The sequence below is a fragment of the Paralichthys olivaceus genome, chromosome 13 (genome assembly GCF_024713975.1).
Source record: "Paralichthys olivaceus isolate ysfri-2021 chromosome 13, ASM2471397v2, whole genome shotgun sequence".
Lineage (NCBI taxonomy): Eukaryota > Metazoa > Chordata > Actinopteri > Pleuronectiformes > Paralichthyidae > Paralichthys > Paralichthys olivaceus.
Genome location: NC_091105.1, coordinates 21354581 through 21381534, shown reverse-complemented (window position 1 = coordinate 21381534; position 26954 = coordinate 21354581). Strand labels below are relative to the sequence as shown.

At 42.5% G+C, this 26954-nt stretch overlaps 1 protein-coding gene across 3 annotated transcripts in view; it reads right to left on the bottom strand.

The window, feature by feature from the left end:
• LOC109631959 (nuclear factor of activated T cells 1) overlaps window positions 1–26954 on the bottom strand; it is a 59547-nt gene that overhangs the window by 25258 nt on the left and 7335 nt on the right. For all 3 annotated transcript variants that reach the window (XM_020091042.2, XM_020091043.2, XM_069537567.1), the window contains exons 4-8: window positions 18517–18719; window positions 14996–15168; window positions 13671–13811; window positions 4466–4521; window positions 2456–2588 (exon numbers count right to left, since the gene is read on the bottom strand). In XM_020091042.2, the coding sequence (XP_019946601.1) occupies window positions 2456–2588; window positions 4466–4521; window positions 13671–13811; window positions 14996–15168; window positions 18517–18719 (706 nt within the window). The remainder of the gene's footprint in view (window positions 1–2455; window positions 2589–4465; window positions 4522–13670; window positions 13812–14995; window positions 15169–18516; window positions 18720–26954) is intronic.

Here is a 26954-nt window from a genome sequence, read left to right as displayed (position 1 = left end):
AGGCTATTTTAAGGGTTGGGTTTGGCTTTTTTATAGAAGAGCAGACACCAGAGTGTGAAAGAAATGTTCTCTCTAAACAGCGTCAGAGACCACAACTGTGCTTGAAGTGGGACAACGGGCCGGAAGAGTCTTTTCATACGAGTGAGCGAAATAGTGATGACAGCAGAGCGTGTGTGTGTATGTTTGTGTGAACGTGTGTGTTGATGTCCTCCTCCCCCTGCACCCTCAAGTACCTGTTGTTGGGTTGTTTCTCTGAATGTTCACACAGAAACACACACACACACACACTCTCACTCTCACACTTACACTTACACTCAAACTGAAACCCTCAAAAGCAAACAGCTTCACTAGAATTTTCTCATTCTTTGTTGCCGTATTGTAGCCATGAAAAGTTATTTCATCTGCACCACAGAGTGGGTTTACACTGATTATAACCTCTATACAGTGTGCTCTGTAAATTATGTTGCATCAAGACAAGGAAAAACTATCAATATTTATATTTCTATCTTGATTTATAATTCCAAGCTGTGATAATACATTAGACAATGATTAATGTCAGACAGAGAGTTTCAGCTCTGCTTGGTGTCACTTCAGTGAGATTATGCACACAGGGCAGATCTGCCTCAGCTGTTATCCACATGAGGTAATACTACACTGTCTGATTTTAGAGAAACGCTGTGTTGTATATTTTAATGTGAGTCTTCAAAAGCGTGGTGAATCTCAAAATAGAACGCTGTGTCCTGTGATTCATGATCTCTTTGGCTCTAAGACTTGTGAGTTAATTATGCTCCTTTGAGAAGACACTGGCCCTGCTTGTGTGGTCCACACTACTTGTGGTTTACTTGGCAGCAAAAGAGAGAACACAACAAGTCATCTTTTAATTAGAGCTGTGTTTATGCTCAGGGAAATGACTTAAGAGAGACTGATAAGCCTCTACGTCTCTTTCTCTGTGGCAGTATAGTATATGAAATTGATATGCTATATATGGCCACAGTTTGTCTTCCCCACTCCGGTCCAGTTACCCACAATGCACTCGTTCATCATATAATCAGGCATCTCCTAATAGGGCCTAGCTCCACTTTCTGTCAGAGCTTCATCCAGAATCCCAATCACTTATCTCCTGTGGCCATGAATACATCTGCTGATAATCTAAATGTCACATCATATTAACAGCTGTCGGGTTAAAACACAATGCATGCTATCCCAGCAGCATTAGACCCATTAGAGACTGATCAATGAAAACAAGATACCTTTGTTTTGATCTAATGGATTTCACTAGTTATCACGAATAAGGGTCGGGTGAATGGAATGTTCTAGTTGGGATCCCTAAACCAGCTGGGACAATGTGAGTGCAGAGATAGATGGAGAAGGTTTTGAGTTTGTTTAGAAGAAAGAAAGAAAGTGATAATAGCCAGAGGTGGGAAGTAATTAAGTATAAATACTTTGTTAATGTACTTAAGTGGAGTTTTGAGGTATCTGAACGTTTTTACCTGATACATTTTATATCTGTAATTCCTACTCCTCACATGCACAAAACAGGCTTGTTACTTTGGTTTTAATGCATTTGAGGGTAACCATCAGTTTTGTTTTGCTATTTCATTTTTTGTATTTAGTAAGAGTGGTTTAGGTTAAAGTGTCTTTTTTACTTTTAAAGTTTTACTTGAGTAAAGAGGTTAAATTAGTTAAGAGGTACAAGTATCTGTACTCCTACTCAAGTAAAGAATGCGTGTACTTGCTTAGTCAACCTCCTTTCGCATGCATAAGATAAAATGACAGTATTCAAGTGGGATGCTTGAAACTGATATCACAGATAAGTGATTTTTCACCTGTACCCACTGTGAAAAGTCAGTTTTGAAGTTGAACTCTTCTTTACACCCTCACCAATACATTCTTCAAATTCCAATGTGAAAGCCATCTATAAACACTGAGGCCAGGGACACATGATAAACATGCGCTGAGGTATTCCAGGGTTGTCAGGTTGCTACATGAATGACAGGGCAAAGCGCTGCTCGTGGATGTGTGTGTGTGTGTGTTCATAAGGTGTGTGTTTGTAGACCAGGGGGGCATTGTGTGCGGTGGGGTGTGAAAGTCAGGTCGCCAGGGGATTGACTCCTCTACATTAACAGTGCTCGGAGGCTCTGTCACTCAGCAGGTACACCTCATCACTGGGGAACGCTGGTCTCACTACAGAATAAACACTCCTCACATCTTCTGCTCTCATTCACAGGCCACAGCCAAGTGGTGCCTGGCATAATGTTAATAACACAGGCGGAAAACCTGGCCACAAATCTCACGTGGCATGTTGACGGCTGCTGTAAACTTATAGCGAGTGGATGTCAAGTCTGAGAGAAATACTCTACATGATGAATGCAGAGTGCGTAGCTTCTGAAAAACCATACATGTCCTTAAATGTCACCGCTAATAAAAATGGTGGGGAAATATTTATGATGATTACCATTAGGAGGCAGGTAGGTGAAGTGCTGGCACTGGCTCCTCTTCCTCTTGCCATTGCAGACGTAGAAGTTGACATGCACGGGGCTGGATATTCTCTGGTTTCTGTAAGGTGGGACCTCCACAACGATAGAACTCTGAAATAAAAATAAGAAACAATAAGACATTTCACTTTTATGGGATTTGATAATTCTATTCTCTCATCTGATTTCGTGACACTCCCCAAATGTTAATTTGTTTGTTGATTTTGCTGCCGGTCTGCATTTACTGTTTCCAAGAGGCTGGTCTGGGATCTGGTCTAAATGATCTTGTCTGAACAGTACAGAAGCAGCAGAACAGTGAGCATGAGATTGGTACAGTGATTAGAGTTTGTCTCTGAGGAAAACCCCAGGGCTTTGTTCCCGTACAGAATGAGAGGAGAGAGGTAGCCATGTCTCCTTTGTGGAAAGGCTCGCCTGTCCCCCCTCCCTCCCAAGGCCAGACTTTGGCAAGTCTGGACGGATGTGAACTTCTGACTACTTTTTTTTCAGACAAGGCAGCACAGAGCACGCGTTCGTGTCTAATTCCTGGAATGGCTATCACTCTTGTGGGGGTCCACACAGGCCAGAACGGGGCACTGGGGCAGGAAGCAGGTTTTTGTTGGTCATCGCTGTGCATGGAAGTCGTGTGGGGAGGTTGAATGTAGGGTGGGGTTGGAGGGGTCTGCATTCTCAGCCCTGGTCTGCCCTCCAGATGACGAAAAAGATAACATGCAGGTGGCTGATTGAGTGTGTTAAACGTGTATGTGCACATGGCTTTCCCTCTCCATCCTAACCAATGAAAGTTAGCACGCTCTGGACAGCAATAAAACCACAGTCAGGAAGGCAGTCTGGAGCACTTTGAAGCTGTTTGGTGGCAACTGACATGAGAGGAAGGCCAGTGCTCCCTTTGCTGTCCCTCCTCATTTGTTTTATACCTACAAATAAACACACTGTAGTATTTGTCTTTCATCGACCTTGCCTCCCCTTACTGCCGCCCCCGGCTGAGCCTTGCACGCCTGCTAATTTTCCAGCATCTGGGACTCTAGCCATAGCACATCAGCCAGCCCTACAGGCCAATTAGACATCAGAGTCCATATTTACCCTCCTGATGCAACCAAGTCATTTACCTGAGTGAAATAACAGCAACAACAAGGAGGAAAAACAGCCTCAAGTAGCAGCATTTAGATGTGCACGGTTTATTTTAGACCGTGTGTATGTGCAAATTGCCTCGGTTAGTTTACACATAAAAGGGGGAGTTGTCGGGTGGATGACAAGCCACTGATGAAAAAGGCATCAGCATTTCAAAACAGAGTGTCATTACACACAAGCAAACGGGTTATGGCAGATCCTGTACTTTGCTCTGCACACCGAAAACAGATTTAACGAACCTTGGTGAAATCCTAATTAACTTCACAGCACAGGCAGCTTTCTGGAACACGTAGAACAACATATGCTTCATTCCCTCTCCTGACGTTTCCCTTTCACTACGTTTTATATGAATACAATTTTGATGTGTGACTGCACAGTGCAGTGAGTGAGCTGGTCTATTTCCTCTCATGAAAACCAGCATGTAAAAAGTAAGGGCGTAATCCACTCTTGGCTGCATGATCCCAGCACAGATGAGGTGTTTAAGTCCATTTCACCACACCACAACACCTTGCTGTGAACTAAACGCCTGGCTATGCTGGGAGCCAATGTGGCATGAGTGTATGGGTGTATTTGTGTGCTTGTGTACGTTTCCTGTTTGTAATCCTTGCATGTGTGTTGTTGTATTGAACGCAAAAACAATATCCAGAGCTTGTGTTTACATCCGAGGGATTTTGTGAAAATTCCATTCAGGATTGCATGGGCTGATCGTCACTATCTGTGTTGCCACTTGTAACACCTTAGCAAAGGTTACATCATTGCAGGGGACAGATGAGGAGGAGACAGAGTAAATGTCGAGGGAGGGTGGGTTCAAGACGGCAGGAGTCGTGTCGGTGAAGTGAACTTACAGATTTGATGGAGTCCTTGTCAACCTTGGCTTCTGTCTCCCACAGATGATGCCCGTCTATTGACAAAAGGATAAAATACAAGATTAAGTACGGCTGATTATGAAGTGCATCATTAAGATGGACTTTAGATGGAGGGCGGCTGTTGATGATACTCATGGCAGTAAACAACAGGAGATGTGTGCCTGGGGGGGTGGGTTAGGACATTACGGGTTTTAGCTTTTAAATAAGTGCAATGCTGAAAAACATAATGATTAGTCAATCTATCAATCAATCAATTTTAAGCATTTGTTGGTTTTAACCTTAAATGTGTGACGTTATGCTACTTTTCTCAGTATTTTCAAAGGGGACAACATTTTTAATTCACTACATTATTACTCATTTTATAAAAGTCTGTCTCTATTATCAACTAGGACAGGATCATCATTGAGTTTTTGTGCTACTGTTGTAATTAAATATTTTTTTCTGCTACCCTCGCTTATTTCTCTTCTAAACTCTGCTCTGTGAAATTACAAAAACGAGGCAGCTTTTGTTTGTTCTCTCCCTCCTCTCATCTCCATCTTGTTGTGGTGAGGAGGTTTCACTAGCTGCCGTGCAATAAAAGGCCTGTGAGCTACTGCAGCTGCCGGGAGCCTGCAGAAGCTCAGCTCACATTCTTTGGGTTTTCTCTGTGATTTCATGCCACACCTACAGCGAACAGACGCTCTGGGCTCTGCGAGGGCAATCAGCACCGACCAAAGTGCCATTCCCCCCCCTCCTTTTCAGAACCGATGACTCATTAGTGCTGTCAGAAATAGACGTGACACAGTACAGCCTTTGTGTCAGTGCTAGACCATGTGAGGCAACAGCATGGGCACTGTAGCACTGACACTTTACTCTAGTGGGGCGAGCAGCAGCTGTGCCTTTATTGATACAGCAATACGTTTGCTGCTGAAGTGCTGCACTTTGCTTCAGGGACAGGAAGCCATCAGATAAGATAATCAGAGTCAGTTTCCAAATAGTCCAGCAGGTCTGGAAGATGTAAAACCATTTTTTTTTTCTCCAAAGCATTATGTTTTTCACATCATGCAGCGAGCAAAAGAATAAAGGATCCCAGTCACGGTGAACGGTGCTTGTGGGGGCGGGTGGTCAGCTTTATTATTCAGAGAGTGATCATCAGTAGATATCTCTTTCCAAAAAAGGCCATATTAAAACTCATGGAAAGAGAAAAACAGACGGTGAACAGATCAGATAAGGGTTTTCTATTTGAACTGGGGGAAATAAGAGTTGCATATGGAGAAATGTGCCTCTCTGTGATAGAGATGATGTGGAGGACTGGGGAAGGGAGGCAGGGTTATGTGCCTATAGAGCTGTCATGGGGCACAGAAATGATACTGCATATGTGGCAGATGATTGAGATGCATGTAATGCTGTTAGAGGCTGCAAGAGTAAGAAAGGGTGATCAGAGTGAGCACAGATAGGGAGAAGGTCAGAGAGAGGGAGAAAGACAAAGTCAAAGATGAGTGTTCCTCATGTTACGTCTCGGGGAACCATGAGGGAATCTCACCCGCCTCTGTTCTGGGAGACTCTCCAAGAGGGAAACCTTAGCCCACGACGTCAACCCCAACCTCTGCTAGTAAACATGTTTTTCAAACTTCTCTTCCTCTTATTTTCTACCTATCTTTTGATCTTTCCTCTCAACATTTATACCCCTTATTCCCTTTGTTCCAGCAAACGTTTTCAGTGATTACTCAGTCAGACTTTGCAAAAATCTAAAATTGAGACTGAGTTGGGATAGGGCCACATGTGGCATACCTCTGAGAGTCAGAAAGAGCCGTGCGACTGATAACCACAGAACTTTCCGTTCACTCCTTCTTCCCCGTAACATCTGCAAAATGCTTCTGTTCAAGACACCACCTCCTCCTTCACACAGCCTCCACCCACACATGTGCACACACACACACAGATGCAGACACATGCACACACTCAACTGCAGTATCCTCTACCTTTGTTCTTGGCCATCAACTTGAATGATAAGGCAGGGAAGCACCAAATAATAGGAGGTGTATGGGAGCTGCATCTGGAAAAGTCTTGGTATAATCCAGCCATGATTAAACAGAGAATGCAAGCTCATACTGTTGAGACACACACTTACTCTGAGGCTTTGTGCTCACAGATACAACCCAACAATCTGTCTACTGCTCTCAATGACTCACTTGTGCAAATGAGATCCACAAAGACTAACACCAATGCAGACGACCAGGCCAACACGCATTCATCAGACAATAACACTGCATATATAGGGAGAGGCCTCTTGGAGTCATCTTCTCCTCCGATCTTGACAACACATAATGTTGTGTACATGGTAGCAACACAGCAACAAGTGGAACTGGAGTTTGGGATAATATGGCGATGCTTTCAAATCTACTTTATCCCGATTAGACCGATCACTTGCTTCAACAGAGCAACAGACATCTGAGCAGTGACATCTTTGTCCTTAGACTGACCTTACAGGCTTTGGCTTTTTTTCTCTTTTCACACTGACAGCCAGAGGTGAGTTTTCCTTCTGAAAAGTGTTGTGCTGGCCACATCAACTTCCACTTCCCAAAATATTCCACTGTAATATTTCTGGGAATGGAAAACATGATTCACATGCTTAATTATGGAGGTTAAACAACCCAAATGTATTTTTGCAGCTATGTTTCTTTTCCAGAGATGAGTTCCAGGAGTATTTCTCTCTCATTCCTGTTTACACATGTCAAGTTTATTTTCCGTTTACCGCTCTGCTGCCACAGCTGCTACCTGAACTGAAAAATCTTTCAATCATTTCACTCTTATTTTTATGGTGATTACTTTGTTGTCCGATGAGGAGCAAAGTCAAGAAGGCCAAAGGGGTTCCCCTCGTGACTGATCCCAGGGGTATGGCTTGCTTTCCCCTCTGAAGCACCTGGTCTCTGCCAATCTGAGGATGGCTGAAATCTGAGTAATGAGGGTCCGCGTTGGATTGGGATGCTTCTGTATAAATTATGGCCTGGCAGTAGATTTGTGATGGGTTTATAGTCAGGAAGTGAGTTATTATTGGTGTATAACAGGGGAAGCTTGAGCTGACTTGACCTTTGGGTGTCAACTGAGCAGGACGGCAGCCAGTAGAGTCGGGTTTCATCCTTTTATCAAGACTCTGGCTTTGTGGTACTTGAGAATTCTCCAGACCTTTTAAATTAATTATTCTTCAATATACTACTTTTGTAATGCAAAGCTTCCACAAGGAAGATATCAAGGCTGGTTGGTATCTGTGGTCTTCTGCACTATGCATCACACCATAGCAAGTGCGCTTTGGTTTTTGTGCAGGGACTTTTATATGTCAAGAGTCCCTGTCCCATGCAGTGAGCAATGTTTCACTATTCGTATTACAAAGCTAGGGCATTCCTCAAGACCTTACTCAGTAATGTTCAAACATGTCAGAAGAAAAGGTCGAGGCCACAAGACAACCTAGTCATCTCTTTGTCATGATAAAGTCATGATCCAACAGGTCCCTTTGATATGCTGAAAAACTTCCATCGTTAAAGGTGCACTGGTCCATGCTGATAAATCATAGAGTGATTAAAAATGAAGGAGTCTGTGGGTGAGAGGGGAACTTTGAGTTCTAATTTAAACAGGCTTGGCTCTATAATGGGACCATGTAGGTTTAACTATATGCATCCCCATGGACACTGAAAATCTATATAATACAGCTATAGCTAAATGAAATGTTATCAAAGGGGGAAGCTACAGATACTGTGTGCTATGGTTTTCTTTTCTTGGGTATTGACACATCCATTTCCCACAGGCATGGCCATGGGTGTGTAGTATATTAATTTGATGGGAGATGAGAGGATAAGCACCTACAGTCATTATATATTATAATTGATTGTGGCTCAATATGCCATCCAAATTATATAGGATAGTGTAACTTCTTTAATCTTTTGCCTGAAGCAAGGGTGGATGCTGACTTTATACTGCTATAATGCCAAAACTATGAGCCAAGATTATACAGGTTATTCTAGCCTGAGGCCAAACGCCAGTCTAGACATACCGCTAGAAGTACAATACATCGACCAGGTTGTCTGGTGTTTAGACTTGTCCAAGGTAGAAGCGTTCAACTAAGTATAAACAGTCTTTGAATGAACTCTAACAGTACAGATGAAAGTCTGTCAAACTCAGATCTTGAAGGAATGAGATCCAAATATTCACGCCTGTTGCTTTCACATGACGAGAGTAACAGCCTGGAGTTATTATTGTGGACCGTACTGTCTTAATGTTACAGATTATACTGTAACTCAGGATTCTCTTAGTCTTGGCTGTAAGCTGGACCAGCCTGAAGCAGAGGTGGATAAGACCAGACTTTTCCCTGCTGCAGCCCAGGCGGTGTGGTGCTGCCGAGCTCCAGGCATCGCTCCAATCTGACCAGATGTAAAAACTATCCAGCTCACCAGGGAATTCCCTCACCTCCCCTCTGAGTCAGAGTGTAGGCTTTCCCCGGCTCTCTCTGTCTCTGTCTCTCTCTCGCTCTCTGTTTGTCTGTCTGTCTGTCTCTCTTTTTATTTTCCCTGCCTCTAGCGCTCATTCCATCCATGGAAAGCAGAACAAGCCAGAACACACACTGCAATAGGTGCGCCAGGTATGTCTTCACTCGTGCGCCAAAAGAGTGGTTTGGGCGAACCAAAACACTGACACAGCCTCAACACATACGCATAATAGAAATAACAGAAAAATTGAACCATGCACAACAATGCAAAAGAAGATGGAAAGTTTCATAAATGTTGTGGCTTTCCGAGAGGTACAACTCAACACTGCAGTGAATAAAAATTGAGATGACCCATTAAAAACACATGTCAACAATAATTATACTGCTGAATATAATGTTTATGTTGCAGAAGAAACAAAAATGTGGACCTGAGGTTCTCAAGTCTATCATTATCTAGCAGTAATCTGATTAATTTGCTGAGAAAAGCAGTTACATCGGTTAATCCACTGGTGGAAGAAATTAGGTTTATCTAAAAAAGTCCACATCAGGTAAGGATGAGATTCCTTTTATGCTCTAACGTCTCAGTGCACAAGTCACAGGAAGGATTTCTAAGGAAGCTCTGTCCTCTTTAGCCTCTCCTCTTCCTCTCCTCTTCCTCTCCTCTTCTCTGAATATAACCTCTGAGGGTCTCGTCTTTTCCGTTTCACGCCTCTACAGGGAATCCCTCGTGGATGACTCACCGAAAACACTTCCTTCTGCACAAGGCAAACAGGCCCGGAGGCTCCCAGCAATAGTGGGCACACACACATACACACACAGCAACAAACATACACATGCACATGCAGTTTGCGTCAGTTATCCTGTGGGTGATGAAGTTGAACAGTAGGGGTTGGATGTGGCTTTTGAAAAGCAGAGGTAATTATTTTTCGAGGCGTAATACACTGTCCTTTAGTGGCAACAGCTATGAGCTCTACTTTGTTGCTCCTGCTACATGTGACACATCTCAGAGGAAACGACACAGTCAAAACAACAGAGAGGAAGAGAGTAAAATTAAAGTGGCAGCAAAAGAGCAGCAGAGGGGAACTACAACTTAACAGGACAAATAGTTTTTTAAACATAACACTAAAACCAAATGTTTATACCCTCCACAGATCGTTTGCATTGGTAAAACATGCAACAAAGACTTCTCTATGTTCACTCTAGTTGTTTTGTGTATATTTACAATAAAAATACTGCCCTGTTCACACCGATGTGGATTTTTTATAAAGAAAACATGGTAACACTTTTTATTAGGGAACATATATCAACCATTAACTAGTTGCTTATTGGCATGGATATTAGAGGCATATTGGCTCTTTATTAGTAATTATAAAGCACTTATCAATGCCTTATTCTTGACCTGATTCTGCAACCACTCCATTGATTCACAGTTTTCCCTTAATAACCTCCTTATTACTGCTTATTGATGGTAAGTAAGGAAGTTGTTGTACATGAATTACAATCAAGTGCTTGGATATGTTCACTTTGTGTGTTCCCTAATATAAAGTGTTACCCAAAACTTTAACCTCTGCGTTCACACCTCTCCAACAGCTTTTAAGATACTAAAATGGAAACTTTTACAAACACCTTCCATAGTGGAGATTTTGAAAAACTCAGTGTCTGTGTATCCATGTGAACATGTAGAATGGAGTGTTTGTAAAACGATGTTGGAACATGCTCACTGTTGCTTTGTGTAACATTCAAAGAAGCCTGCCTTGCCCAATATTACGTGGATCACAGCATTCTTCTCTAGTACTTGATGGATGACTGAAGATGACTCTTAGATACAATTAGCTCATCTACCTTTGTATGCAGCTGTGGTCATTGCATGTCTAAAAATGTGGTAATATCGATTCACCAGTAAAAAGGATGAAGGTATTTTTTTAAAATATCATTGTTGCTAATCAGCGGTCGTGCTGTGTTTGATCTCCCTCTGACTCAACTTGGATGAATTTAACTATTTATAATTATTCACACACGTTGGATTGGGATGCTCAATAACGTCTGTTGCTCCTTAGGACTGGAATTTTCTGGAAGGTGTTCATCAGACTCAATTTTGGAAAGTGAGCCGCCATTGTGACTTTTGATGGCAGCAACAGTAATGGCTGTCACCACTGTGGGAAAAGCAGTGATTGGTGTTGTGCTGTGCAAAGAGCTCGGCTGCACATGCGCATGTGTTCTCCCCACTGTGTGTGCGAGCAGATGTCTGTGAGTGGTAATTATTGCAGTGTGATGCTCTGTATTTCAAGGGTGTATTTAGTCATGAACTTTTCCAGAGGAAAATAAAACCAGAGTTATAGAATAAATCTGTAATATAATTATAATTTTATTGTTTTTTTTCCCCCTCATCCCCGTTTGGTCCTTCTAAATCAACAATCAGAGATATTCTCGGAGAGCCGGAGAACCTTCATGAAACAGCAGGAATCTCAGATTAAAATGCCAAAAGACAGTATTTTGCAGTATATCGGAGACATAAATACTTTTCCACACTCATACTTGCTCATAGATAGTTGCCATTAGTGAATGATGTATGTGTTCCTGTGCGTGCATGAGTGTGTAGGTGTATCTGTAATGGGCCTTTTGACTTAGGAGACCCTGGAAGTGGGGCGTCATTAAGGTTTGCATAAAAGCAGGCTAAGTAGTGTATGTACAACCTCTCTTTCTCTCTCTCTCTTTCTCCTTCTCGCCACCACAGAGACGGAAAACAAACCACTGAAATGTCGATGGCAGGCACGAGTGTGGGGATCCCGCTTGCGCCGAGCTCCACACTGCCTAATGTCTTTAACGGGTATTGAGGATAGAGGTAAGAAGAACGAAGGATGAGGGAGTGAAAGGAGAGAGAGAGAGAGAAAACAAGGTACCAAAGTAGACAAGAGAGGAAGAGAGGAGGTGAAAGACTGGAAACACAACATAGAAGGGGTCATGAGTCTCAGATATCAGGGGGTGGAGAGGCAGTAGGTGTTGTATGTGAATGGGCTTTCCTCTCCAGGGCATCCCCTGCATGACTAAGTAAAGCCAGAAGAGGGGAGACCCCATTTTCCCAAGTTCACCCACCCCCTCCTCACCCAACCTCCATCTCTCCCTTAACCCTGAAGATGTGTAAACCATTCAAACAGGGTTTAGCAAGGGAGACACATAAGACATTTTTTGTTTTTCTCTTTTTTAGCTGGTCTTCTTCTTAAGTTATTTAAAAAAAAAAAAAGTTTAATAAGTTTGGGGAATTGGGGAGTAATGCCTGGTTTTCCTTTCAACAGTTACAACTCAATTTTAAGCGAATCACAGATGAAGGGTTCAAGCATTTTCTTTTGACTGAGACATTAACTATTGGTAGGTATACTAACTAGGAGGGGGGTCACCTGAAACACTTGGTGGCCCACAGGGGGTGCAGGTGCAATAAACTAGAAATAGTTCACAAGAAAATGTGATCACCGTGTGATTTGGGAGAAGAAGAAAGTGATTTACTATAAAACTATGGTGATTTAATAATTTAAATATCCTATAAAAATAGTTTTGCCCCAAACTTGAAATATTCTGGTGATCAAATGTTTATCATTGTGTTTGAATTTGGTAACTGGTGTCTACAATCCTGGAAAAGAAGACATGTTGGACTGTTAAATCAATATTTACTCTGATTTATTCAACAATATAGTCAATGTTATTATAGGTGATAAATTATTTTTGTTGTGGAATATAAAGGTCTTGTTTTCTGTGTTGTATGAACATGCATATTCAACATCTGGCTGTGTCATATTATATTTGTGTGTTGATGAATATAGCTGTTTGCATGGACCAATGATAAAAACTACATTCATTCACTCATTGACAGATATAAAGACGAGTACCTTCTGTTGTCAGGGTTATTTTTGTCTGTTGATTACTTCATCACCATGATGAAATCTCTTGGTAACTTTATTCTCGAATGGTTAAGCAGTGCAGATGATGTGAAGTATTTTTGTGTTTAACATGGGTTTGTGACTTCCAACCCCAGGGAATATACAATCTATGATAAATCCATGATTATTGTTTGTTATTATCAGAGATAAGACACATCCTCCTTCATCCTTTGTCCCTTGTTGCTCATTACCGTAATTGCAGCAGCACTGTGTTTCAACAGACTTCAGAGGTTTCACCTTGCATGACCTTTGCATTGATTTAGTGGGTTCAATCAAGGAAATGATCATTGTTATGATCATGATCTTACCACTGTTCCCTCCCACACAGGGAGGAAATGCGTGACAGAGAAAAGAATGACCTCTTAACCGTGAATCGGTGAAAGCTAACAAGGATGAGTATCCAGCAGAATGGGTAGAAAAGAAATCTAACGAGCGTAAGGGTTCAGAGGGTTAAATATGAAAAGCAAAAGTGAGTCTGGTGGGGAGAGACAGCGAGAGAGAGAGAGAGAGAGAGAGACGTTGCACATGCCCTGTTTGTGATTCATCCCTTAACTTGTGGCGAGCACCAGTGAACAGGCAATGGAAACTTTAGCAAATGTAAATACGCTTTGGTTAAAAATATAGTGGCTTAATGCACACCACATGTGGCTCTCTGGCAGGGCCTGCTGTATTTTGACGGGAGAGAGGAGACTGAGGAAACGCAACAGAGTCAGAGAGGCAGAGAGACGTTTGAAAGAAATATTATGAGGGGAAATTGAGAGGCAGTAAACATGTTCTGTTGACTGCAGCTTACCCTGGGCCTTCTCCACAAACACCACCTTCGAGTCGGGGAGGAAGTTAAGACCACTCAGGAGCATCATTTTGCCTCCCGTGGCAGGGTAACTTTCCATACTCTGCTTCTCCACCAAGGGAAGCTCCTGTGCTGAGCGCTGGGCTATTGGAAAGAAACACACACACATATTTCAATACAGTATGTGAGCCCCCATACACTCTGTGCTGATTTCTATCCACCCCAAGAAGCACAGGCCCAGCTCACAGCCAGTAAAACAGCAGTACTTGGTTAGCTCAACAGGCTTATCAACTTTATTAAGGGATATCATGAGGCCTAGCAATGAGGTTTTCAGCCAACAGCATCAAAACAGGCAGAAAACTGGTCGAAACCATAAATTGATGGTGAGATCTTTAATAATAATTTCACATTAAGAAGTCTACGGCCGACCACCTGTCTCCGCTTTATTGATGTGGTTAGCTAGTCACTTTGGACCTTCACATCCATAGCTAGAGTTACATTTATTTATTATCACATTGCTGTGGGGCGGCTGTGACTTCAAGGGGTAGAGTGGGTCATTCTCTAGCCAGAAGGTTGAAGGTTTGATCCCAGTCTTCCCCATTCCATACTTAGAAGTGTCCTTGGTTAAGATACTGTAACCAACAAATTGCCCCTTAAGGCTGTGCCGTTCTCATAGAAAAAAAAAAGTACTGCCCATAGATGCACTGTTTTAATGTGTGAATGGGTGAATGTAACAACTGCTGTAAAGTGCTTTGACTCGTCATCATGATTAGAAAGCTCAATATAAATACAAACAATTTACCATTTAATCTGTTATCCCATTGCATAATCATAGAATAGAAGCGCATTGATATATTGACAAAAAAAAATTCTAATGATAAACCCACTCCCATTAATATCCACTTTGGACCATAAGCTATAATGCCAGCTCTGTAACTATAACTGGCTTTTTGGGTACAAATAACATCACACCTACACACAAATGAATGGCAAAGAAACAGAGGTTTCTTTCAATGGACAAAATTAACTGTGCCAAAACAAAGGCTGGCAAATGACCTCTGTGGAACCTGTTCTAATATAGTAACTTGTGCACTTAGTCATAAAATGGAAATTGAGATAGATAACACGTGTGTCTGACATCATGTACAATGCACACATTGCTTTGGCAGATTGCTTTGATCATATAAACCCTACTGAGAGCTTTATATTACTTACTGGAGCACTGAATTTGTTCTAGCAAGTGAAGAAAAAACAAAGTAGCTCATTTTATTGGATTTCAACAATGGATGTGTGTGCAAGGACTTGGTGTGTTGGTGTGTGAAACTTACAGCATTCAATGGGGTTGGAGGCAGCCTGTAGGGACACTGTCCTGCCATTGGGCTGGTTGATGTGCACTCGGAACACCAGCCTCACTCGTGTATTTTTACGTCCGATGTCTGTTTCACCTTTGCGGAGCTCAATGTCCGAGTTACGCAACTTCAGGATCCCTGCACAATCGATTCTGGGACAGAGGCAGGGAAGGGCAAAATATAACAACACATTTAAAATAGCAACTAAAAGTTTGATGCAGGAAAAGTAGAGTTTAGTCTATTTGCATTTTTGGGTTCAAGGTAGACCATGCTCTAACAAAGCAACTGTATTAGGAAACCATCTCAGAAAATCTGTAAAGAAAGCTATGGACGATGGCCAAAACAGGCAGATTTGATTATTTGACTGTTTAACTGAGACACTGAGCAGAGTTGCTGTGCATTAGGATCAGCAGTGACTGCTGGTGTTACAGATCATGCACCAGAGGTTTACTGGAGCATGACCGTGTCATTATTTATCCAGCATGTCATCAAAGAAAGAGTTGGACGTAAATGACTTCATGTCACTGTTTTAAAGGGTCATAGTGGTCCAAGAATTAGCAATTCTCTTGAGGAATCCTCAAAAATGAACACACTGTGACTGAATATGACCACACAAGGTCCCATCAGCAGTCGGCCTATACAAACTCATATACTTCATGTATACTTCATATATTTAGGGTTTTAACCTCTGTTAATCATCACCACATGTAGCAGTGGACCCTTTTCTAAGCTGTCTCTATTTATTGCATTTCACAATTTGGAAGCTAATGGGGTGAATTTCCTTTCCCCTCTCCTAGTGGAAAAAGGCATTCATTTTCAAACATGCCCTTTCATGAATTTAAATAAAACTAGAGAGGCTGGTAAAAAGTGAGGGAATATGAATAGGATATGGTTTGGCATTTCAGTTATTTTACATGGTGGCTATTTGGGCACTATTCCTGGAACATGGTAAATGTCAGGTTTTATACCAATCAAATTTTCCCCTCGCTTTGGTTTTTTGAGAATTTGAGTAAATGTAAATCAGAAAAAATAACATGTTATGCTGACTAGTTACTCCTTATCAGCCTTGCATGATGTGTTCATGACACATTCTGTCATGCATAGGTTTTAAAACAGACATAAGATGCTGGATGTTACAGATTTGTTTTAAGTCCATTTTCATGACCTATGCAATCCGAGATGTCAAGAGCAGTTACATTTTCAGAATGTTTAGATAAAATGAAAGGAACGGTCTTCTCTGCCAGCATTGTAAAACGGCAACTTCAATATATCAGCTATTACATGACCAAACAGTATGTTGTACTTACTATATTTTGCAGAAGGCAATAAACTACTTGAAGTAAGCTACAGTGTATGTACAGTATGAACTTTGCGAGAGGAGAAAAGTAAGACAGATTGAAACTGTCTGAAGGTTTGACTGCAATTCTCCACTGTCTGCATCCCACACACTGAGCGAATGATTGCTGGCATGAGAGCAGCGAGATGGATGCTGTGTTATCAAGATGACTGTTTAACAGTTCAGTGGAAAGAGACAGCTAAAGGCTTCGCTTCATCTTTGACCTTTCAGATAGTTGGGGAAGAAATAGAGAACTCTCATTCCTCTTCCTTTAGCATGCACACTGACGACAAAAGGGGAAATGAAACTTCCTCTCGAATACTGTTTACGATATCATATTTATCCTAAGGGACACATTAAGTTAAGTGAGTGAGGGGCGTCCCTAAATATGATACAATATAAGGAATATTTTGTTATCGGTGAAAACGATATGGTAAGGCAGCGTGAATCCTACACCATAAACCAAAGAAGGCCAAGTCCAACCAAGAACTGAATATATATATATATATATATGGCCTTATGTAACCTATGTTCACATATGGTGGTTTTATCCATTGCGCAGAGTTCTGGGCCTCAGTCCAATAAATTCACTGCTTCCAAGTCTGAAAAGAGCCTCAGGAAAGGAGCCACTGCTTGGACACAGTGTCGAGCACAGCCTCTTGGTTTACTGCACTATGTAGGTAGGCCAAGCCTGATTTACCTCAGCCTGGCAAACTTGCTTTTAAAGGTAAACCAAGGTTATATTCAGTCCCCTACTTCATCTGACTAACCGCTTTTACACAAGGTAAATTTGCTTGTTTCTGTTGAGGTCACCAGAACTGAGAGGACAGCCACCTTTATTAGCTTGTTACCTAGGTTATCTTGAGGGCACACACCAACGCTTGTGCAAAATTCAAGTGCTTCAGAGTTGGCTAACAATGCTGATGGTTGTTAACTTGTGCCAATTCCTTTAGGAAAGCTGATCTGTGTCACAACAATCTAGTTTGACGTTCTTTTGTACTTACTCACACTACCAGTTTTTTACTGGTAGGTTCCTTATGGTTATGGTGCAGTCTGCCACTGTTGTCTAGCAGCTGTTAGTTTAGAAACAGGCCTTTTCACCAAGACTCTCTGACATATCAGTTACATATTTCAGGATCCTGGTGCTGTGCTCACTGTGTCACTGTCCCTCTGTTATGGCTCATACTGAAACTCTCAAATAGGACAGAGCCATAGTTGACATTATTATTGTCACCTGGGCTTCCTCTATTCCTCTATCTGTCTATTTAAGTTTTATCGATCATTAAAGTGCAAAACTGTGCTACTTATGCCTTTATACACTTTTCTGTGTACCAGTGTTTACATCATCAGTTCTGTTTGTCAATAATCGAGGTAGAAACTCTTTCATTGTATGTTGGCTACAGGGGCCATGGGACCCTCATGTGCTCAGGGAGCATCTTGTTGAGTTATAATTTAGTGAAAGTTTCACAAATAATAAAATACTTATTCTGTTGGGCTCATCAGCACCACATTCTCTAAAGTATCAGAACTTGGATTGTGCAAGAAACTGTCTATTCCAAAGAAAGAACCACAAGGAATTTTCCTCTTTTGTGGAGGAGGAAATGTTTGTGGTCGACTGTGAGGTTATCTGTGTGCTATTCAAATGGATTTCATAGTTTCTAATTAAGTTGTTTCAAGATTCTGGATCCAGACGCCATGGAACTCTGGTCAGGATAGGTTCTTCTGGCTGGTTATTAAAGTTTTTTTATATATACCTCATTCTCATACTATTACGGATTTCTTCTCAAGTATGACTTTAGTCTCGTAATATTGTCAAATTATTCTCAAAGTCGCTGTTGAAGTACAAGCCCCTTGCCTGTAGAATCCCTGAAAACAATGATCAGAATCAAGTCACCCATGAAGTCAGTGTGTCAACACTGTGTACTTATGTCACTTCCTTATAGATCATATATCTCTTGGGGTGAAAGCACAAAGTTTTGAAAGCCTATTTAGAAGTCTGTGCTGTATAGTGCCTATCATCAGGTATTCTGTTTGTAGACTCAAAGAGTAAAGTGCTAAGAGAGAAAGGAGTGTGTGTGGGTGTATTTCAAAGCAGGGGTTACCAGAGAAAAATGTGGAAAGAATAAGATGGATAGGTGATTTGTGGAGGTCTAAGAGCACTCACATGGCTCTCATGTTGTTTTCAGGCAGCAGAGGGATCTCCAAAACTTTGGTGTTGGATTGCATGACTTCATGGCTAGCAGTGGAGACGGTTTTGCCGGTGATGCGGTGGACCTGGTAGAAGGCATGTGGTCGCAGGAGGCGGTCGTCTGCGGTCCCGATGAACAGCTGCAGGGTGAGTGGCTCGCTTTCCATGTAGCCATAAAGCTGGCGGGAGAACAAAGGAAGCCAGGTGAGACATAATATTGTGTTTTAAGACTCTCGTCGAAGTCATCCCCTCATTTGGTACATAGAGACTGAAGGAACATCGGCTAGTGATAGTTAGAGGTACCTGACAGGTTTCTCTTTAGAGATGTTGGAGATCCTTTTTCAGCAATCTTTACTGTTCTGTTTTTTTCCTACCTACTACTTCTACATTCTTTCAGGGGAAGGTGGAAAAAAAAGTTTTTTGATGTCTCTAAGTCTGCCTGGAGTAGGGATCTCCTGGGTACAGAGATGTGGAGGCTGATGGAGTGTCTGTCTTCCCATCACTTCACTATTCAATAAAGTCTCACTGCCGCTATTAAAAAAAGTGCCCAAAGAGAGCCAACCAGTAGACTGTGACTCTGTGGAAAGTGACCACTTAAAAGACAAAATAAGAACCCAGGACAATCATCTCAGGTATGCCTCAAGCTGAGATGCTCACGGTCATTAAAGTTTATGAAACTGATGATTGGGCTAACAACATTCTTGTATAAATAAATGTCATATACAGGAAAACACAGACCTTAGCATACATTCAAATCTTTTATGTCAATAAAAGCAATCATGGTGTGCACATGTTAAACAACCTACCAGTGAACACAATGTTCCTGCGATGATCATGAATCAAAATACATTTAGAGTGAAATGACTGTCTGTATAGGCAGAGTTGAGCAGAATTTACACCTGAATGTGAGGCAAAACAGAAAAAAACTTAATGGAGTTTTTGGCATGCAGATGGAATGCAGCCCCTTTGCCTTTGGGCAGTTATGAACATACATTATGATTTCCATTAAAGCTCAGAGACTGTGTCCCACTGTGATGAAAGAGACTCCTGTATCAGAACCACCACTTCAAACAACTAGCACTTCCTCTAGCGGGCCTCCATTAGCTGCTACTGCTCAACTAATAAAAGATCAAATCTTTAAAAAAAATAGAGAAGAAAAGCTCAATGGCCATGCATAGTTTGAAATGTACTGTTGTGTTTGGGGTCAAAGGTATTTAAAATATAAACTGCCAACAAAATGCCTGGTTCATATTTGGACAATGTTTGAAGAAACATAATTTGATGATTTAACCAAGTGTATAATGGCTCAAAATTAAAGGCAGGGTTGAAAGTGCGGTGAAGGACAACTGATACTTTGTGAGTGTTTTCTGACCAGAATAATTTGCCAACCAAATGTGGATTTTTGGTGGAACCAAGTCTTACACTGCAGACCTCCCAGGATACACTTTCTCTTTGGAGTGTGGAGTGGTTGTATGGTCATATGGGTGGATGTATGGTCATATGGTGATTTAGAGTGATTTCTAAGCACACGCTTACGCTAACCTTAAAGCTGAAAACCGAGAGGACTAACTTCTCATCATGTGGACCTCCGTGGATCCACCCAGGTGGCTACTTGACCGCGCTATGACATATAGTGTGACAGAACACTTATTCAAGACCACGGCTCACTATTCCATGGCTGCCACAAGACTCCCGCAAATTGGTCAGCTACACCAGCGGATCGCTTCAGACCAATTTTCTTTGAGCTACGTTCAAGTGAAAACAGTGGTACTGTTGAATGGAATAAAAGACCCCTGTTGTTTATCTTACAGACTGAGTCATATAAATGAAGAGCACATGTAACCTATGACATAATCGGATTAATGGGTTTATAATTACCTTTGTGAGGGTGGTTAGGGATGGGGGGTGTGAGGAAGAGGAAGGCTGGTGGAGGACTGGGGAGCTATAGCCTGAAAGGTCCATGGAAATTAGTGCTTCAGTGTCATGGATACGCAAAGTCTTGGTTTGAGAACAAATTTGACTGGATAAGTTGTCTGGCCTGATAATTAACATCAAGAATGAATGCCTGTGGTCTGAACTTGATCTCAGATCTTCTGGATTTGGTACAAGGGAGAGAATATGGTATTTTTCCCCCAGTTACACGATTTTCAGTATTAATTATGTTTAATAAAAATAAGTTATGACTAGTCACTAGAGAAGAGCCTATCCATATGTCTCAATAATTTGAGCTCCATTGGCTGCTTTTGCATTTGATTCAGATATCAAGGGAGTGCAAAGGGAGTGGTAAAGCTAAGGCCATCATTCATTTCCAGTTCCAACCGTCTATTTTTCTCCTCACCTCCACATAGTGTCTCTAGCAGCTGTCTTGACCTGTGAGCTAGTCACACATGCAAGTCATCAGTGAGTTAGGCCAAGGTCAGGAGCTTCTTGAAGTCTTGGCATCCCAAGGGACCACTTCATCTATGCAGTGATCTCATCGGCAGACCTCGCTCTGCTTGTTATATTTTACTTATGGTGTCACCAGGGGTAATTATCCATAGCCACACATGCTACCAGTTACTTGTATATTGACTGTTGAGAGGGCTATGTTGGAGCATGAGGTACAAATCTGAAACACCGTAGCGTTAAATTGCATGAGGTTTCCTTATGATTTAATAAAACACAGGCCTCCACGCTACAAAGGAGTGTCGTCTGTCACTTTTGCCTTAGCAGACTTCTTGGGATTTCTCAATGACCTCCAACCATTACCTCAGCTGCCACGTGGCGGTAAGGGGCCTGTATAAGAGACAGCAAGGGGGGGTGTCTTTATCCCTTCACTCGCCTTGCGGTAGTGCACGATGACGCTGGTGTCCTCACTCAAAGCCGTAGTTACCTCATGGAGGAGAGGAAGTGATTAATGAGGTCAGATAGTCCTCCTGGTGACGCTGGTCTTCCCAGCAGCAAAGGAAGGCGGTCTAGTCCCCTCCGGGCGACCCCCCTCGATTCCTTTACCATATGTGCTCCCCTGACCCTCTCCCAAAGGCCCCCACTTCGCTTCTGCTAAGCTCCTGTGACGCTCACACAAACACACACCACAAGCAAAGTGCAAAACGTACTTCTTTATTTCATTCTCAAAGGGGAAAGAAGTTGTGGGGGGAAAAAAGCCAAGTTATTGTCGTAAACTTTAAGTGTGGGCCGACGACAGAGGCTTCACACACACCTGTGACCTCGGCTTTGTATTTGTCTGTAATGCTGCCTGCGAGGTTGGACCAGTGAGCCACTAATTTTGACCAGATGAGTTTCTTTTGCTGTAACTGCAGCCTATCTGGCACACGCACCGTATATTTATTTTGAGATAATCGAAACCGAGTCAAGGCTTGATTTGCAGCTGTTTCAAGGTGCCAACTTCTGCCACTGTGTCAGCTAGATCCATTTACACCTCCTACCACAAGTCACTGTTGCACGAGCCATTTTTGATAGCTGAGGCTCAAGCAAAACACTGTGGATATGGCGGCTGATGCATTATTGTGTAATTGTATGCAGCTGTATTGTCTGGATCAGTTGTGATGATGTGGGGGGGTCAAGCTGAAAAGGGAGAGGAGGGTGCATCCCAACCACTTTCCCCCATTCATCTCCCTGTTGCCTTTGGACCATTGCAGATTCATCATCAGTATAGACAATTTTAGTCCTAGGGATATAGCCCTATTTTTTTCCTCATTTGCTTCAATCAGTGAAAATCAATTATGAAAAAGTAATGATGGAGTTTTTTTTCAACTCAGTGTATAGTACTGCCTGCATCTAGTCTCAATGGTTCAACGAAAGGATTTGATCATGTAATGTTTAATAATGACTTGCTGGTAAATTTGATGTGTCTGGTCTGGCCAGAATTAAGTGTGAATACACTCCACAGGCCTGCAGTCGGCTGCCTTCTATCCCTCTGCAGTAATTTCATTTCATCACCGCCTGGAGAAATGTCATGACTCGTAGAAGTCCACGTGGCGCAGAGAATTGGGGAGAGGAGAAGGAAAAGGGGACTGGAAGCAGCAGAGGACTGGGCAAACTGAAGCAGGGGAGGTGGAGAACAGCAGATTTAGGCTTTTTCCCATTATCATGCTCCCCTTTCTCCAGCCTTTGCTATACCAAATTAAATGTACACTCATCCAAGTTGTCTCTCCTTCCAGACTTTACTCTGTCCCCCTTCTGCCCTTCCCCTCATGTCTCCAGTACCTCATACTGAATGAATAAGGACGCACGCAATCCTTTAATGTGCAGCATTTCCATGTCTCCAAATGCTGCTGCTTTTATAAGCAACCATGAAAGCTTTATCCCTCAAAGTTTTTGTTGAACTGAGTACTTCAGTGTTATGTCATTGAGGGCATAGTTTCAAGCACTACCCCATGTCTAGACCAGTGAGGGTCCAAATTCCATATACAAAAATGGATTTGTTACCAGCACAGACTATCATAAGAAATATCATCCAAACCTACAGAGAATTTGAGCAAGATGATGCATGGACAATTGCTGTGTCCCCTGAAAGCTAAACAACCACCCGTGTCTTACTTCATAAATCTGTGGGACATTTGGTTATCACCTCAAACCAGTGAAAACTATGCACATTTTGCTCATTTTTATCTACTTATTATTAACTGGTAATTAGTGGTAGCCCAATACCAGTGTAAGGGAAGCCCCGCAGATGGAGAACCACAGTTTAAGAGTGGCATAAATACCCCTTTGGGTAGTGAATAATAGCCCTGACTAAGCTGTAGCTGCACTACAGGGTACACCAAGCCTTTTGAATATCAAACAAGAGGTAGCAGTAGATTTAATGAGCAATTAGTAGCTACAGTATAGGGCACTTTAGATCTGGGGGTTTTCTTTGGGACATTACACAGCCAGCCAGCACCAGATCCCAAGGTAAAACTGCACATGCAAAGAACCGAGCACATGTTTACCAAGGTTTTTCATGTTGTCGTGGCAGAAACAGGCTGCATCACATGCAGTCGCGGAGGAACAGAGATGTGTATTAAGTCACGCACACGTTCATAGGGATGATGGCCACATCCTGCTGAAATTACACTGTGTCTGTTGCTGCTTTAGACTTAATGAGAGAGTGGGTGAGAGTTTGTGAATGTGTGAGGAGGGAAGCCCTATAGGCCAGTCATTATCCTATATGAACTAGCCATATGCAGGACAGCACTGTGTGCTCTGCGATGAGTATAATACTCCACAGGTGTTGTTGTCTGCTGTTACAATGGGCCTGCCGGATGTCTGCGTTTCTGAGTTTGAACCCAAAAGCCTTTGCAACATCTTCAACTCATCCAACATTTTGATCTGAGCCAGGTCACATCCTCGGTCACTATAATTTCAATGAAAATAATTCGACACATCATTATTTCTCCGACTGTTCTCCTCTGGAAAAACCCATCAGTCAATGTCAATGAGTGAAGTTAGACCAGGTTGTTGGGTTTCCTGAACACCGCTATGAAAATCGCCCTGTAAACGTCTCGGCATAGCTGTGGTGAGAGAGGGGAGCGTGTGGAACAGTGCGATAGGAGCCGATGGAGTACCCGAGATCCCCTTAATGGCGCTGTGGTCTGCTGGAGTAAATAAAGTGGAAAAGCAGCCACGGGGGTCACAAAGTGGACCAATCATGTGAGGGGAAAGTTAAAAGGCGGTGGATGTGGAGGAAGGGATGGAGGGATGGAGGGATGGAGTGCAGGTCCAGAATAAATGAATGAGATTTGAAACAGGAAGTGTGGAGAGCCGGTGCAAGCAGCAGAGGGATAATGAGTAGAGGTAACCCATAATCTAGAGGTTTTCACTGGTGTGCGACTGAAGTTTTGACACTCCGTTCTCCCCATGTAGCCATCCCACAAGCTCTCCATCCTGCATTGAATGTGTTGTGGTTGATCTACTGCAGCTTGGAATGATGTCAGACCTTAGTGATGCCAAACTTTCCTGTGTGTATATCAGGAAAACACCACAGCTTGTTACTGAATAGTAAAACAACATCGGCAAATGAGCAGTTGAGTATTTTGATTTAACTATCTGTCAGTTGCTGTCTCTCTTGGGGACAAAGCTAAAGAAACAGTGTATCCCTTCATGTTTTTCATCTTCATCCAGTGCTGCTTTCCAACACACATGTCACCATCACTCATTGCGCGTGAGCCTGATCATCCATGAGCTAAAAAAAACAATAGAGCTGTGGATGGTGGATGACTGGGCTTTAACCAAGGGAGGCCTGCTGCTGTGGGTTGGGGAGCCGGTTGAAGGATGGATTGTTCACAGGGTGCGACATCCTTGGACCCCCCAGGGAGGGTGGGATGCACCGGTGCATGGAAAGGGGAGGTGGTGTCCGATGGGCGCTGGGATTCTAACTCCTATCCACCCACCACCACCCCCACCACAACAGCCCCAGCAAAGCCATGCTCAGTCAACCTAAGGGCCACACAGCCCTAATCAGCAGGATACAGAGCATCTCCAGGGGCAGCTGAGCCGAGCCCCAGCTGCCTGCTGACTCCCTCTGCCCCTTCTCTCTCTCTCTCTCTCTCGTTCACTCTACTCGATCCAGTCAAGCACAAACTCACACTCTCACACACACACACACACACACACACACACACACACACACGTAGAGAGACACTTCCATAGCTGCTTCCTACACCCATGCCCTCATGTCATTATTGACTCATTCTCCTTGACTGCATCCACCCATCCAGTGCCTGCCACTCATTACCACTGGGCACTGGGGACTACAGTGTGCCCTATCTTCTAAGATTACAACAACACAATTTCACACAACACTTCAGCAAAGGCTAAGACGGCGGTAAAGAGTAAACTCAGATGTATGAGAAATCTTTCGCTCGGACTGTGCAAAATCCCTCTGAAGGTACAGTACATTCTCTTCTCCTATATGTTAGCCTCTGGCATGTACAAATAACATCCTAATCCGTAAAGATTTATTATTCTGCCAACTGCTATGCTTCCCCCAGATATCTCAATCGACTGCACAGGGCATAAATCTCTCACACCAAAAAGTAAGGCTAAAATGTAAGCAATGCTAAGGGAGGGGGAGGGGGGTAAATCAGCTGTCATCATATTTTCTCCATGATTCCTAATCACTTACAATTGCTCGACATACACAGCAAGACTTGAAAAACATCCTCGCAAAGCAATACATTTGCGCCAATACGATATGAAATAAACCCCCTATCAAGTCATCAATCTAAACACTGCGAATTGCTGACTCATGACTTGTCACTCTCACCCCCAGAGTGAGTCAGAAAGTGGCATTAACTAAATCCAAACAAACCTCACCTGCCGCATGCAGCTGTGCGTGGTGAGTTGAGTCTGGTCAGGCTCATGTGGAAGCGCGGGGGTAAAATGTTGATTCACGAGCATGTTGATATACAAAGGTTCGTAATGAAGGGGAATAATTACCTGTATTTACAGAGAAAACCTGAGGGTTGACAGGCCTGTTTATAACACCACCCTGGCCAACAGCTGTCAAGTGCATTTGACTTTGGGCAGGCCAGGATGTGTTGACAACATCTATTTACAACTGTGGCACTAACAACATCTTACGCTAACTGTAAAACAAAGACAGAACACCAACCTGAATGTTTACTGGTCCAAAACCCATTTTTTCTCTGGCTGTAATTCTGCATGATAAATTGAATTTTTGAATGGCAAAAACAACACCACAGATGAATGCCCTGCCATTATTCTTTTATATATGGTTTTAGTTTGAATTGACTGTATTAAATGCAAATTGACCCACAGCCTTAAGGACACACACGTCACTATATCCCCACCTTAAGTAAACTAAGATGTCAGTGCAGTGTGATGACAGCGAAGCAGAGAAAGGAGCTCTGTGCTGTGCTGCTGGCTAGACTGACGTGTGCTCTTTATGTGTTTGCCAAGTACAATAGTGAGAGGCGATGGTCCTGCTCTATACTAATTGAGTCAGCATGCACTGCTGCTGGTCAGAGCAGCAGTAGATTGACTCTGCAAACATTAATAACACAGTATACAAGCATATACACTGGCACAGACTGAGGTCTGGATATACTGCACTGAAGCCATTAAAAGCTATGGTTTTAGGGCTTTTATAATCTAGACAACTGGCACTTAAAGTTTGCAACAACATTGGTAAACACTGGATATCATACTTTTCTTTTACGTTTTCTAGTGTAATGCAATGGTTATCTGAAACAAACTGTAATAAATGAAACAGGCTCAGGCTGCTCATATGTTTGCTGTTATTGATATTTTGAAAGTAAATCACATAGTTAAATATGAAGGCATTGTAATAATTCAAATCTCGTTTTAAGATTCAAGACTGTGACAAATTAAAACCTTTTAAAAAATTAAAAAAGAGCAAAAGAACATAAAGAAGATTTCATAGCTGTGCTGACTTTGCTCTGTGAAAACAT